The following is a 13,622-nucleotide window of genomic DNA, read 5'->3' on the forward strand; positions in this document are numbered from 1 at the left end:
TACATAAAAGGTCTATACTCAGGAAAATGACAGTAACCTGTATGGTTTTATTACTTCTTTGTTTTGATGTCTGGGCTCCTGCTTTTCCCCGTGCAGGCTCACATCCAGCCAGGGTTAATGGTGTCCAAGTCTGGCTGCTCTGTGCAGTTGCTGTCCCTGGTGTTTGTCCCAACAAGAACTGTCCCAGTGTGTGTCTGTCGGGATGGCCAGCCTGTGGCAGCAGCTGCTGCGGGTCACTGGCAGCCAGCAGTGCCAGCAGCTGGGGCACAGGGCTCCAGCCATGGCTGCAGGGCTGGTGCCAGGGCTCTGGGGGTGTTCAGGGCTTGGCTGCTGGCTGCCAGGGCTGGCAACCTGCTCTGCCCAGGGCTCGCCTGCTGCTCGCCCATCCTCCTGCCCTGCTGACTGGGGCCTGAGGGGCAGCAGGGACAGGCACCCACTCCAGTGACCCCCCCAGGCCCAGGGCTGCCTCCTGTGCTTCTCCATCACGTCTGGGAGCAGGAAATCTGAAGGCTCTTCAAAGCCAAGCTGAAGTAACAACAGGTCAGGTAATAACCGGAGAGAAAAACCAACCCAGCCAGAAGTTCTCAGAATCATCAATCTTCCTCGATCTCTGGCCATGCAGGAAAGGTGCAGGGATGACATCTGGCCAGGGCTGTCCCTGGCACCAGGCCTGTCCCAGCTCGGCCACAGCCGCCCCCTGGGCCCTGGAGGCTCTGCCAGGCTTTGCTGTGTGTCCCCAGGGCTGCCGTGCCTCGGTCCTCGCTGAGACCCGAGTGTGGCTGAGGGCGCTGTCCTGCCCCGGCTCTGCCACGCTTCAGCCTCTGCTCTTGGCCTTCAGCTCCTGTTTCCCTCTGCAGCTGGAGGAACTGCGCTGACACCTTAGCCAAGGGCGGTGTTACTTTCCCATCCTTGCCAAAAGGTGACTTGAGGGATGCCAGGGATGCCGAGCAAGTCAGAGTATGAACAGGCTGAGGTCAGGTGAGTGCCCGAGGCGGGCAGGGCTGTAAGGACAAACCCTGGCAGAGCAGCAGCTGCTGGTGAGAACTGTGTTTAGGAATGGAAAAATTAAGCAGATTTCCGTAACTGCCAAGCCCGATTCTTAACTCCCGTGTGAGCACAAGGCGCACCGAGAGCCCGGGGCTGTGCTCGGAGGGATTTGTGTAAGTCGCACCTAAACCACAGATCACGTGGCGGCCCTTCCGCCCTCCGGGAGCGGGGCAGCGGGGCCCGGGCACGGCGCTCGCCCTGAGCCCCGGGCGCTGCCCGAGCCCGGCATGGCGCAGCCTTCCCCGGAGCCCGCCGCGGCACAGCGCTCGCCCTGAGCCCCGGCATCTGCCCCGAGCCCGGCATGGCCCTGCGGCGGCTCCTGCAGCCCAGCTCCAGCTCCAGCTCCTGCGAGGAGCCGGCGCTGCCCGCGGACGGCAGGAGGATGCAGCACCTGGCCAGCACGGTGGGCACGCTGCCCCGCGGGCGCAGGCAGGTACGGGCTGCCCCCGGGCTCCCCGTGCTCCTGGGCCGGGCTGCTGGGAGGGTGCCCGCGGGCCGGGTTGGGGTGGCGGTGGAACTTTGGCAGCGCTGGCGGTGCGGGGAGCTCTGCGAGGAGCCAGGGATGCTCGGGCTGCCAAGGGCGGTGGCAGCAGAGACCGGCCCGGCTGAACTCTCCGTTTCCAGCCCTGTTGGGAGCCAGGGACGGTTTGTGCTGTCTGGGAGCTCCTTCAAATGTACATTTACCTCGGCCAGGTGGCCTGGCTGCCCTGTCCTGCGAGGCTGGCAGCAGTGACACCAGAGCCGTTTCCGTGTGCATCTGGGGGTGTTTCTGTACATCTGCTGGGGCTGGCTCTGCCGCTGGGCTCTTCCCCAGAGCAGCACAGGGCAGCACAATTCCCCCGGGTCCCCACAGAACCGTGCTGCTGCGGCCGTCAGCCGTCAGTCAGCAGTTCAGCTCTGGGCTATTTGTCTGACACGAAGGAGCCCGAACAGAAAGTGTCTGTGGGACGGGATAGTTTGAAAGAATAACCAGAAAATCTGCTGCCATAACTGTGCACTGCAGGCTTTGCTTTGCTCGGCTGCAGAGGGGCCCTGAACCTTTCCGTGGTACCTGTGTGAGGGGACAAGGCAGAGCTGCAGCCGGCGCTGGGAGGGGGAGCCCTCGGGGGCCGGGAGTGGCGAGGGGACAGTGCTGTGCTTGGCTGTGGCTGGGAAAGCTGAGCTACCCAGGGCCAAGGTCGCACTGCAGGGACCGTGCCCAGGGCAGGGCTCCCTCGCCCAAGCCCTCTCATCTCCCCCCAGAAGGATTACACCCGGCCTCCCTCTCCTCCCCTTGTCCCTCGGCAGTAAATGCGCCGTGTCCACGAAGGGGCTGTTTCTGCAGCAGGTCACACCGCGGCACCATTTTATCCTGCTGAAGAGACATTCAGCTCTGCTGACTCCAAACACCTCGCTGATAGGGGGATTCCTTATTCCTGGCTCACTTTTATGGGAAGAGCTCATGTTTGACACTGACCTGGCTCTTCCCATGGACCTCTCCAGGCACAGGTGTCCCTGACCTGAAGCAGGGGCCTGGCTGGGAGGTGCTGTGCAGACACTGCAGGGCTCAGGGGGTGCACTCCCTGCCCTGGGGTGCTGTGTGCCTCCCCTGGCAGGTGTTCAGTTTGTAAACACCCACACAATTTTACAGGAAACGGACAAAAGTGAGATGAGCTCTTGGCACAACAGAGATGTGATATGTGCTTTGAGCTTGCCCCAGCCTCTGACAGGAGGATTTGACCTCTAGATGCTTTTCCTCCTGGTCAGAAAGTTCAAGCTCTCTTTTGACCAAGGCAGAGGCGTTGGTGGGATGCCAGCAGCTGCTTTTAGCTCTTCTCTAAACTGCCGGTTTTATCTGTGTGCCTCAAAGAACCACAGACCTACTGATGCCTTTCCTCTCCTGTTTCTGGTGACAGCTCACCCTGGCCAGATCCAGCTCCTTGGGCGACCCCTCCAAGCCACAGAGGTATGATTCTGTGATTCTGTGGTTCTAGAGTCACTGCTCCTGGCTTATTCTGCATGGAAGGTGTGTGCCAGGAACTGTGGCAGCCCAAATGGGATTGGGGTGTGAGGCAGAGAGTGAGAGAAGAGAAGTGGAACCCAGCACCTGGGACGGGCAGGTGCAGCTGTGACCTTTGGCTTGGGCATGGGAACAGGCAGCACCACTGTGGGAGGGACGGTGTGGTGACACCCCACAGCGTGGTGACACCCCAAGGCACAGGGAGGGACGGTGTGGTGACACCCCACAGTGTGGTAACACCCTGCAGGCACAGGGAGGGACAGTGTGGTGACACCCCACAGTGTGGTGACACCCTGCAGGCACAGGGAGGGACGGTGTGGTGACACCCTGCAGGCACAGGAAGGGACAGCTTGGTGACACCCCAGAGTGTGGTGACACCCTGCAGGCACAGGAAGGGACAGTGTGGTGACACCCTGCAGGCACAGGAAGGGACAGCTTGGTGACACCCCAGAGTGTGGTGACACCCTGCAGGCACAGGGAGGGACAGTGTGGTGACACCCTGCAGTGTGGTGACACCCTGCAGGCACAGGGAGGGGCAGTGTGGTGACACCCTGCAGCGTGGTGACACCCCAAGGCACAGAGAGGAATGGTGTGGTGACACCCTGCAGGCACAGGGAGGGACAGTGTGGTGACACCCCAAGGCACAGGGAGGGACAGTGGCAGGACACCCCTGTTTTGGGTGGAAATGAGGCCCCCAATGAGCAGCACCCCACACGCCCATGGAATTCTGTGTGCTCCTCCTGCAGGAACCTCTTTGCTATATTGAAAGAAGATAAAGAGACGTTTGGGTTTGAAATCCAGGTAAGACCCAAGTTGTTTCATTAAAAACAAAACGTGGTGCCGAGTCTGAAGTGCCATATCCCCAAAAGCAGCTAGGGCAGGCCAGAGCAGGGGAAGGGTCTGTCAGAGCCGGTGGAATCTGAAGGGCTTTCAGCACTCATACAAGGCAGGGATGTTTCTCTGAGGGTTATTTCATAGTGAAGGTCACAGACAAGAATTTCTGGCCTTCTCACAGGTGAGAGTGTTGAATGCAGGAGAAATCCCATCCAAATCCAAGTAAAAGGCAATGATAGTGCCTTCTTACCTCCATACGTGAATATTTTTGGGAGAATTGCATATGAGAATATTTTCAAGCGAGAAAGATCAAAAAACTCTCTTAAAAATTACCTTATGCTGGTGTTTTGCTACCTCCTTTAATATGCACAGAGAGATAAGTGCTTTTCAAGAAGATGTACAGTATTTTTCCATAAATACCTGCTAAGCATGACTTTTGGGGCAGGAGCTAAATCATATAGGAAGAGATTCTGTTTGGTGTAGAAATCACTAAGTCATCAAGCAGGAGACCCAGAATGTTATCTAGAGTACTGCTAGTGGGAGATTCTGTGTTTGTGGGTTTTTGTGAGAAAGGTAACTCCTAATCAGCAGATCTGCTAAAATTCTGGCTGTAGCTTAAAAATTATCCCAGCAATAAAGGGATGTAGTTTGGGAGCAGAGGGATCTGCCTGCCATCAGCAGGGCACTTTCAAAGTGCTTTCCTCTGTCTGCACACAAAGGGAAAAAGTGTTTTCTGTGAAATTAGTGTATTAGGAAAAGCTTAACTTTGCCCAATTTGGGTCTGTGACTAATGAGAGGGTCAGCACTCAGCTTGTGAACAGAGGAGAGCTTTCAGAAGGGAGGATAATTGAGTCAATTATTGGGCTTTTGTGTAGATTGTCAGGGCAGATTTTCATTAAATGTGGCATTCTGATTAAAAATAATTGTTCTTGGCACGTTTTCTTCCTGAACATACATTCAGCATGAGCACTTCATAGGAAGCCCGGGCTGCAGAAAGGCAGCATCTGTCAGCTACTGAGGTGTTTAGAAGCTGCAGTTCCATCACTAGGAGATAAATTCAGGCAAAGAAGAACAAGAGGATATGAAACTTTAGGTCTACATCTGCAGGGAGCTCGTGCTTCACTCGTCACTCTTAGTTTGGGCACAAGTTTTACTGCTAGTCCAAGGGCTGCGATCACCAAGGCACGGGGGGGTTTGGCAGAGGAGCTCTGAACCTCCCTGGCCTCCATCCCTTTGTTCCACACTGGCTGAGAAGTTGGGAGTCCAACGTGAGCTGTCTCTGGGTTAGAAGCAGCTGTGGCAGGTTTCCAGGAAACAGACGTGGTATTTGCATGTCGCAGAAAAGGTTCCCTGCTGCCCCGGACCCGGACAGGCTGCGGCAGCGGATTTTGCATTTTTCTGAACTCATGTCAGCACCCATAAGTAGTTAGAGTTACTAAATGGTCAGTTAAATGTGCAAGTCAAGAATAAAAAGCTCTTCGAGGAGTGTGGGGATGTGTGTGGGTGACAAGTTCCAGAGGCCAGAAGAGCAAAAGTAAGTTTAAATCTTCTGTCTTTTCAGTTCCCATGCCAACGGAGCTGTCTGGTAGCAGCAGCTGACTCCACACAGCATTCCCAATGAATAGGAGTCAATCCCTTGAAAAGCCCCAGTCCCATCCTGTCATGCTCCCCTGGGAACATGAGAAATCTTTCCAGAAAGCCATTCCCACCCATGCTGACATATTCTTGGTTGAAGTTACAGAGTTTTTAATGCTGAATAACCAGCTTGCTGTAAAACTTGGTTTGTTTGTTGGGGATTTTTTCCCCAAACCTTGTGTACAGGCACCTGTCAGGTGTCTACTGTTTTCTGCTGTACAAGTGCATTTTTAATTCTTGGGTTATAGCATTTTGATCTCACTTGTGTGTAATGTACTCTGCTCATCACAGCTGTCTCATTGAACAAGTACTGAATTTTAACTGGCTTTCGTGGCTCCAGGATTGGTAACTCTGTCCCTTTGGCATTAACAGACTATTAGGTTCCCACACCAAAATGATTTCTCCCTGGTGGTGTGCACTTGTGTCTGCAGAATCCAAGAGGAGAGCCCTGCCCACCGCTCCGGCCTCCAGACTGGTAACTGTCCCTGGGTTTTCCTGATCCTCCCGTGTGCCTGTTGCTGTTCCCGTGGAGCAGGGGAGGTGGGCAGGGACTGCTGATGCCCACTCTGGCCTCTGTGTGTGTCTGGCAGGTGAGATCCTCACCTGCATCAACGGCGTGAACATCGAGGGCTTCGGTCACAAGCAAATAGTGGACTTGATAAAGTCTTCAGGGAACTACTTGAGGTGGGTCTCTCTCCTTTGGTCGGGGTTTGGCCTCATTTCCTCTGCCACTGAAGGCAGGACTGTGCTGCCCCACAGCCCTGCACGGCCTGAGGAACAGAAATCCCAAGGGCTGGGCTGGGCAGAGCCTCTGTGCTTCAGGGCATCATCACCTTCCCGCAGGCTAGAGACTGTCAACGGGGCCCTGTTCCTGAGGAAAATGGAGCTGGAGACCAAACTGCAGGCTCTCAAGGTAATGGGATTGATTGTTTGCTCCCCTGCCAAATGGAGATTGCTGTGGGTTCACTGCTGATGGGGGCAGGTGGGTGTCCATGGGACAGGGGGTCCTGGCAAGGGCTGACACCCATGCTGCCAGCCCCCCCAGCCACCCCGGCCCTGGTGCCCCTGATATTATTTTTTGGAAACCAGGAACAGAGAAGAAATGTGGTTACAACCCCAGGACTGCCCACGGGAGCTTAGGCTGGTCAGTTTGGGCGTAGGAATCTGCACAGAGTTCATTGGACTGATGGGGAGGTGCCTCCTGTGGCTGTCCCCAGGCACAGCCTCCTCACCTGTTTGGCATTTTTAATCAGCTGTGCAGCGGTTTGTTTCACCCCCAGAGCTGAGGGAGGGGAGCTGAGGGAGCTGCAGCAGAGGGAAAGAAGCATTGCTGGTGTTGGGTGGCTGGTGGCACTGGGGCTGTCAGGATTTCCAGGTGTGCTCCCAGGGGAGGCAGGGGTGGCTGTGCCATTCCCACGCTGTGAGGAGAGGTGGGGTGCCTGCTCTGCTGGGTGCTCCAGAGCTGGGCAGGGCTGCAGAAGGGCGCTGGCACTGCCACAGCTGGGTGGAGGTGGGTCCATGCTCTGCAGGCAGCTTCCAGGCTGCTCCTTTCCCAAATGGGACCTGGCAGTGCTTTGGCCAGAGCACCTCAGACAGGAGCCGACCCCGGTTTTCTGGAAGAAATTTGCCAAACTCTGGCGGGCGCACCTGGGTGTTTCCCGTGGGTGGCCTGTATTGTACAGACTGTTTTGTTTCCCTGGAGTGACAGGGCTGTTCCCTGTCCCCACAGCGGGCGCTGCACCAGCGGTGGGGGGAGCTGCGGGCGCTGCTGGCCCGGGAGCGGCTCCTGCTGCACGGTACGTGTGGGGCCCTTGTGCGCAGCCCTTCTGCGATCCCCCGGCACTGGCTGCCCTTCCCTCCTGAGGAGGGCCAGGGGCTGGCCTGGGGACGCTTTTGTGCCGAGGGCAATGGCCTTGGCTGCTGCTGGACCAAGGGCTCTTTGCATCAGTCCTGGGCTGGGAGTTCACGTGGGTGGTAAAATTTTTTCCATTCTTATACTGGCTTTACCGGGGAAGGGGCCTGGTTGGGTTTTGTATGGCCTGCCCAGGGTGCCGGGAGCGCCTCACAAGCCGGAGCAGCTGCTCACGTGGGAAGGGGCTGCTCCCGGTGCCGAGGGGCTGGGCACGACCCTCCCGGGGCTGCTCCCGGTGCCGAGGGGCTGGGCACGACCCTCCCGGGGCTGCTCCCGGTGCCGAGGGGCTGGGCACGACCCTCCCGGGGCTGCTCCCGGCGAGGGGCAGGCTGGCCAACGCTGCTCTCTGGCTCCTGCTTCCAGGGGAGGTGAACGACAACGCTCTGCTGGGCGCGCTGGAGCCGGGAGAGCCCCGCTCGGGCGGCGGCTGCGGCTCCCCCGGACCCTTCTCCCCGGGCAAGCCGCGCTTCTCCAGCGAGAGCAGCTCCCGCAGCCGCCTGAGCTCCATGACGGTGGGCAGCGAGGACAGCTTCTACCAGGGCAGCGCCTTCGAGGACTCGGCTGCGGAGAGCCTGAGCCGCCAGTCCAGCCTGGACGATGACTGCGTGTTCCCGCGGGAGGCGGCCGGGGCCGCGGGCCGGGGCTCCGTGCGCCGGCACCGCAGCATCAGCCTGGCCAGCAGCGGCTCCGCGTCCCCGCTCTGGGACAGCAGCAGCTGCTCCAGCAGCTTCGGCACCCTCCCGCGCAAGAGCCGCAGAGCCAGTGTTCGGAAGCATCTCTTGAAATTCATCCCGGGCTTTCACCGGGCAGTAGAAGAGGAAGAAAGTCGGGTCTGATGTCACAGTGTCACCCTCGATGTCCGGCCTCTGTGGCCTGGGGCTGTCCTGCTGGGGTGCACGGTGGTGGCACCTCAGGGCACTCCCCCAGACACCAGCTCTGATCCCAGTCACACTGCTCTGGGGTCCTAATTATTTTCATTTTCAATCAGAGCACGCCGCGGACCTCTTCATTAATGTGAAAAATGAGTGACTCCAAAATGTGAAGAACCTTTGCAGAACTTCCTCAGCGAACTTTACTGTTAATAACAGTTTTTAATTGAATGCGAAATTGATAGCTATTTATTTCCTGTTACCGGAGTCAGTGTCTTCCAAAGGTCTTCAATAAAATGAGCGCTTCTACTCAAACCAGTTGCAGAGTCCCATGGGAAGAGGATGGAGCCCGGAGTGTGTGGCAGAGAGAGCCTGGACAGGGTGTTCTGGAATGAAACAGCTCTGCCAGGTTTGCATACCGTTGTACAAACGATGTGATAACCCAGAGCTGGCTTGGTCTGGCCAGCTGCAGCCTCTGCCAGGTGCTGATTTCCCCCGTTGTGCCAAATGTCTCATTCCAGGGGATGTGGAGTGGAGAGGACCCTCCTGAGCACGCACATGTCCCCAGGCTGCTCTGCAGAGCCCTGAGGGGTGTCTGTGCCACTGCCCCAAGCAGCTCTGGGTGTCCAGCAGGGCTGACCCCCCTAAGGCAGGAGGGAGGAAAGGCAGAGGGCTGTCCTGCAGGGGAGAGCAGGATTGCTCTGCACTGGCAGGTTGGTGACACCCAGGGACCCCCCTGGAGCGCCGTGCTGGGACCCTGCCCACCAGTGCCCCAGGGCTGCGGGAGCTGCCCCTTGATCCCGCGTTCCCACTGCTCTCAGCACTCCACACCTGCTCACGTTTATTTCCCCAGGAGCTGAGGCTTCAGGCAGCAAGGATCACACGAGAGTGAGTGTGTGAAGTGGGGATTAATAACCATGGGCACAGAGGTGAAGAAAAAGAGTTTTTTCGCTCCCTCTCAGCACACAGAAAAGGCTGTTTGTTCAGCCTGAGCAGCCTAATGATGTTTTTCAAATACAACTGGAAGCATTTTAAACATAATTCAAAGACCTTGGGTGACTCATTCGCCTGTTGCCCAGGCAGCCTGTGCAGTTGTACCCTCAGGTGCCAGGGATCTCTAGGCTTCTCAGAGACCACAGGATAAATCCAGCAGCTTCCCTGCCAGATGAGCTCCAAACAAAAACAATCTGTTCCCAAAACTTCTCTGATTCACCAACATTGCTGAGACAGAAGAGTCAGTACTGGCCTCTGTAATTTCTGTGGAAAGGATTAAGTAATTGGAAATATGGCATGGCTCTGGGAAAGATGAAGGGCACTCAGAGGGGCTGGGGCACAGTCAGGGGGATGGGGAACAGTCAGGGGGGATGGGGGACAGTCAGGGGGATGGGGGACAGTCAGGGGGCTGGGGGACAGTCAGGGGGGATGGGGGACAGTCGGGGGGATGGGGGACAGTCAGGGGGGCAGGGGACAGTCAGTCAGGGGGCTGGGGGGCAGTCAGGGGAGGGCTCCTGTGGTCTGTACATGGGGTGATGTCCTGTCCATGTTGCTGCACCGAGTGCTGCAGTTCAACCCACGAGCCCCTCTGCTCTGGGTCCAGCCCCAGCCCTGCTCTGGAGGGAGGTTCTGCTCCCACATCCACGTGGAGTCAAAGCCCATCCCCAGCCCGGGCTGAGGCATTTCAGGTGCTGAGCTCTGGAGCTTGTCACTAGGCACCAATATTAGCATCCATGATTTGCTATCTCAAAATAGTGTTCTACTTTTCATTGCCAGTAGCACCAGATAAAAGGAGAAAAGAAATCAGGTTCTATTTGGCCAATATGTTGAGTTAAAGGCAGATGTAGGGATGTGCAAAAGCAGCCAGGGGCAGAAAAACCAGAACATGTGGTGAGAGTCGTTGTAGGGCCCAAAGGGAATGGATGGCTTCAGCGCTGAGAAAGGGACCCTGCAGTACTGCAGCTTTACAGTCCAAAGTGAGATTCCTCTAGGTACGAAAGGTCAATCTGCCACAGTTTGGGATACAGGCACTTACTGTGAGTGTGGAAAGGCTGGAGGAGCCTGAGCACCCCACAAGCTCAGGACAAGTGATCCCTGCCAGCAGGGTGAGAGCACGTTTGGGTGCCTCAGGATGACAGCGTGACGTGTTCTCACCAGGGCCACAAACAGGATGTGGGTGACAAGCACCGAGCCCTGCTGCGCCCCAGCCTGTGGGGGAGGAAGGAGCTCACAGGCCAGCCAAAGTGCTCAGGAAGAAAAGCAACTGCCACAGCTTTTAAAAAAGGCATTTCTCCTTGCAGAGAGCACTTTGGGTGGATCCTGCTCTGCCTCCTGGGTGAGGGGCAGGAGGAGGGTGGATGTACAGGCAGCATGGGACAGTGACACCAGGGCTTGGGCTCCCTGGGCTCTGGGCCTCCATCAGCAGAGTTCTCACTGATCACAGGGGTGTTGGAGGGATGGGAGAGCTCCCAGCAGCCAATGGAACCTTTTCTCTGCTTATCCCCCAGGGGCTGAGGGGGTAACACAAGTTTACTGCAGAGGACAGCGCAGCTGGTCCTCGGCGAATGCAATTGGATTTTAAACTGAACATCTCCATTAATTTGATGGATGCTACAGAGCCTGACCTTCTCAGGGGACTTAACTGCTCAGCTGAGTGTTGCCCACTGCCCAGACCCTCCCACCAGGTCCTGCCTCCCTGGTTCCATCCTGCCTGCAGTCGGGGTGTGGTGCTGCCTCTTGGGCTCCATCCTGCCTGCAGTCAGGGGTGTGGTGCTGCCTTTTAGGCTCCATCCTGCCTGCAGTCAGGGGTGTGGTGCTGCCTCCCTGGTTCCCTCCTGCCCACAGTCAGGGATGTGGTGCTGCCTTTTAGGCTCCATCCTGCCCCACAATCAGAGAGGTGCTGCTGCTTCCATGGTTCCCTCCTGCCCGCAGTCAGGGATGGTTGTCCTGACTCCTGGGCTCCAACGTGTTCCGTAGTCAGGGATGTGGTGCTGCCTCCCTGGTTCCATCCTGCCCCACAGTCAGGGATGTGGTGCTGCCTCCCTGGTTCCATCCTGCCTGCAGTCAGGGGTGTGGTGCTGCCTCTTGGGCTCCATCCTGCCTGCAGTCAGGGATGTGGTGCTGCCTCCCTGGTTCCATCCTGCCTGCAGTCAGGGTGTGGTGCTGCCTCCCTGGTTCCATCCTGCCCCACAGTCAGGGGTGTGGTGCTGCCTTTTAGGCTGCATCCTGCCTGCAGTCAGGGGTGTGGTGCTGCCTCCCTGGTTCCATCCTGCCTGCAGTCAGGGGTGTGGTGCTGCCTCCCTGGTTCCATCCTGCCTGCAGTCAGGGTGTGGTGCTGCCTCCCTGGTTCCATCCTGCCCCACAGTCAGGGATGTGGCGCTGCCTCCCTCCTGCGGCTCTGCTGGGCTGGTTCCGCAGCCCCACCCCGCGCTTCCTTTCCCCGCGGCGGCGGGGCCCTGTTCCCCTGTTTCCCCGTGCAGCAGCGGGTCACATCCAACTCCCAGGGCTCTGAGCAGAAGATGGAACAGGTGGTGGGTGGTTGAGGGCAGCTGAGCCCGGCCTGCTCAGGGGGGACTCACACTTTATCCACAGACAGAGCCAGGAGTGGGTCCCAGTGCTCCTGGCATGGACCAGCTGCTGTTCGTGGTGTCACATCCAGCTGTGGCTGTGCCCCACCAGACTGGACAGAATAAAGCTTTTTCATTTTTGAAAGCTTGAAGAGGCAGAAATCGACCCCGTGTGTGTTGTGCAGAAGGAATTGTTCCCTGCCCTTGAGAGTTGGTTTTGCCCAGCTGTTTACAAACAGCTGCCTGTGGTGGGACGAACCCACATCTGCCTTCTCCTTCTGCAATCCTGCAGCCCAAACGGTTCTGTGATCCTGTGATAATAGGAAGGAACCTTCTCCTCTCCAGTCACCAGACCTTGCTGGGTGCTCAGCTCCTCCTCCTGAGGGCACCAACCACTGCTCATTGTCAGCTCACGCTCAAACCTTATCGTTCACTTTTCTTCGACAACGTTTTCCAGCAAAGGATGGGTTTTACAAATCAATCACACCAAATTAATTTTAAAACAATAATGAAAACATGTCGACTTAAAGACACAAACTCAAAAGATGGACAGAAGCAGTGGAAAGTGTTTGGATCCATTTCTAATCGGGGGCTGAACTTGACAAGAGGATTTCCAAACCCTAAAGCCCAAAGATACCAGAAATGCTGTATTGCACAAACACAGAATGTCATTCACAGCAGGAGATTACACTGTTATGTAAACCTGGCTTTGGGCACCAGCACTGAGACGAGTTCAGCTGCGGTCAGAAATGCCCCAGTGCTGCTCGGGTGACTCTCCAGCTTCCCTCTGCCGAACCTCCCTCTCGGTCCTGCCAGCCTTAGCTGTGACTGAGAGTTACCAAGAGAATAATGGAATGTCTTGGGTGGGGAGAGACTTTAAAGCACTCCCTGTTCCGCCCCCTGCCATGGGCAGGGACACCTTCCACTGCCCCAGGGTGTTTTGAGCCCCGTCCAGCCTGGCCTGGGACACTTCCAGGGTTCCAGGGGCAGCCATGGCCCCTCCGAGCAGTGCTGGCTGTCTAGGGTGCGTGGCCAGGCACAGGTGGACAGCGTGACACCGTGCTGTATGCAGGGCCTGTGCCTGTCCTACTGCTGGGGCTGCTCCCCAGAGGGCAAAGTGCACCCATTGTGCCCCAGGGCATGGTGAGGGTCATCCATGGTGAGCTCCATCCATGGTGAGCTCCATCCATGGTGAGCTCCATCCATGGCGAGGTTCATCCATGGTGAGCTCCATCCATGGTGAGCTCCATCCATGGCGAGGTTCATCCACAGCAAGGTCCATCCACGGCATGGTTCATCCATGGCGAGCTCCATCCGTGGTGAGCTCCATCCATGGTGAGTTCCATCCATGGTGAGGTCCATCCATGGTGAGCTCCATCCATGGTAGCTTCATCCCTGGTGAGGTTCATCCACAGCAAGGTCCATCCATGGCGAGGTTCATCTATGGCGAGCTTCAACCACAGCGAGGTTCGTCCACAACGAGGTTCATCCCTGGTAAATTCCATCCGCAGCCAGGGTCATCCATGGTGAGCTCCATCCTTGGTGAGATCCATCCATGGCAAGCTCCATCCGTGGTGAGCTCCATCCATGGCGAGCTCCATCCATGGCGAGCTCCATCCATGGCGAGTTCCATCCATGGCGAGCTCCATCCATGGCGAGTTCCATCCATGGCGAGCTCCATCCATGGTGAGATCCATCCATGGTGAGATCCATCCCTGGTGAGGTTCATCCACAGCAAGGTCCATCCACGGCGAGGTTCATCTATG

General features: G+C 57.2%; 1 protein-coding gene across 1 annotated transcript; it reads left to right on the forward strand.

The window, feature by feature from the left end:
• Positions 1-1,348: 1,348 nt before the first annotated feature.
• CYTIP (cytohesin 1 interacting protein) lies at positions 1,349-8,555 on the forward strand (the record flags this gene model as incomplete). Its single annotated transcript, XM_084209749.1, has 8 exons — positions 1,349-1,480; positions 2,943-2,992; positions 3,793-3,847; positions 5,888-5,990; positions 6,106-6,199; positions 6,359-6,428; positions 7,245-7,311; positions 7,791-8,555. 8 exons carry the CDS (start codon positions 1,349-1,351, stop codon positions 8,261-8,263), a joined length of 1,044 nt encoding a protein of 347 aa, XP_084065875.1. The 3' UTR covers positions 8,264-8,555.
• Positions 8,556-13,622: the final 5,067 nt, after the last annotated feature.

Source organism: Fringilla coelebs (genome assembly GCF_963513975.1).
Source record: "Fringilla coelebs genome assembly, chromosome: 7".
NCBI lineage: Eukaryota > Metazoa > Chordata > Aves > Passeriformes > Fringillidae > Fringilla > Fringilla coelebs.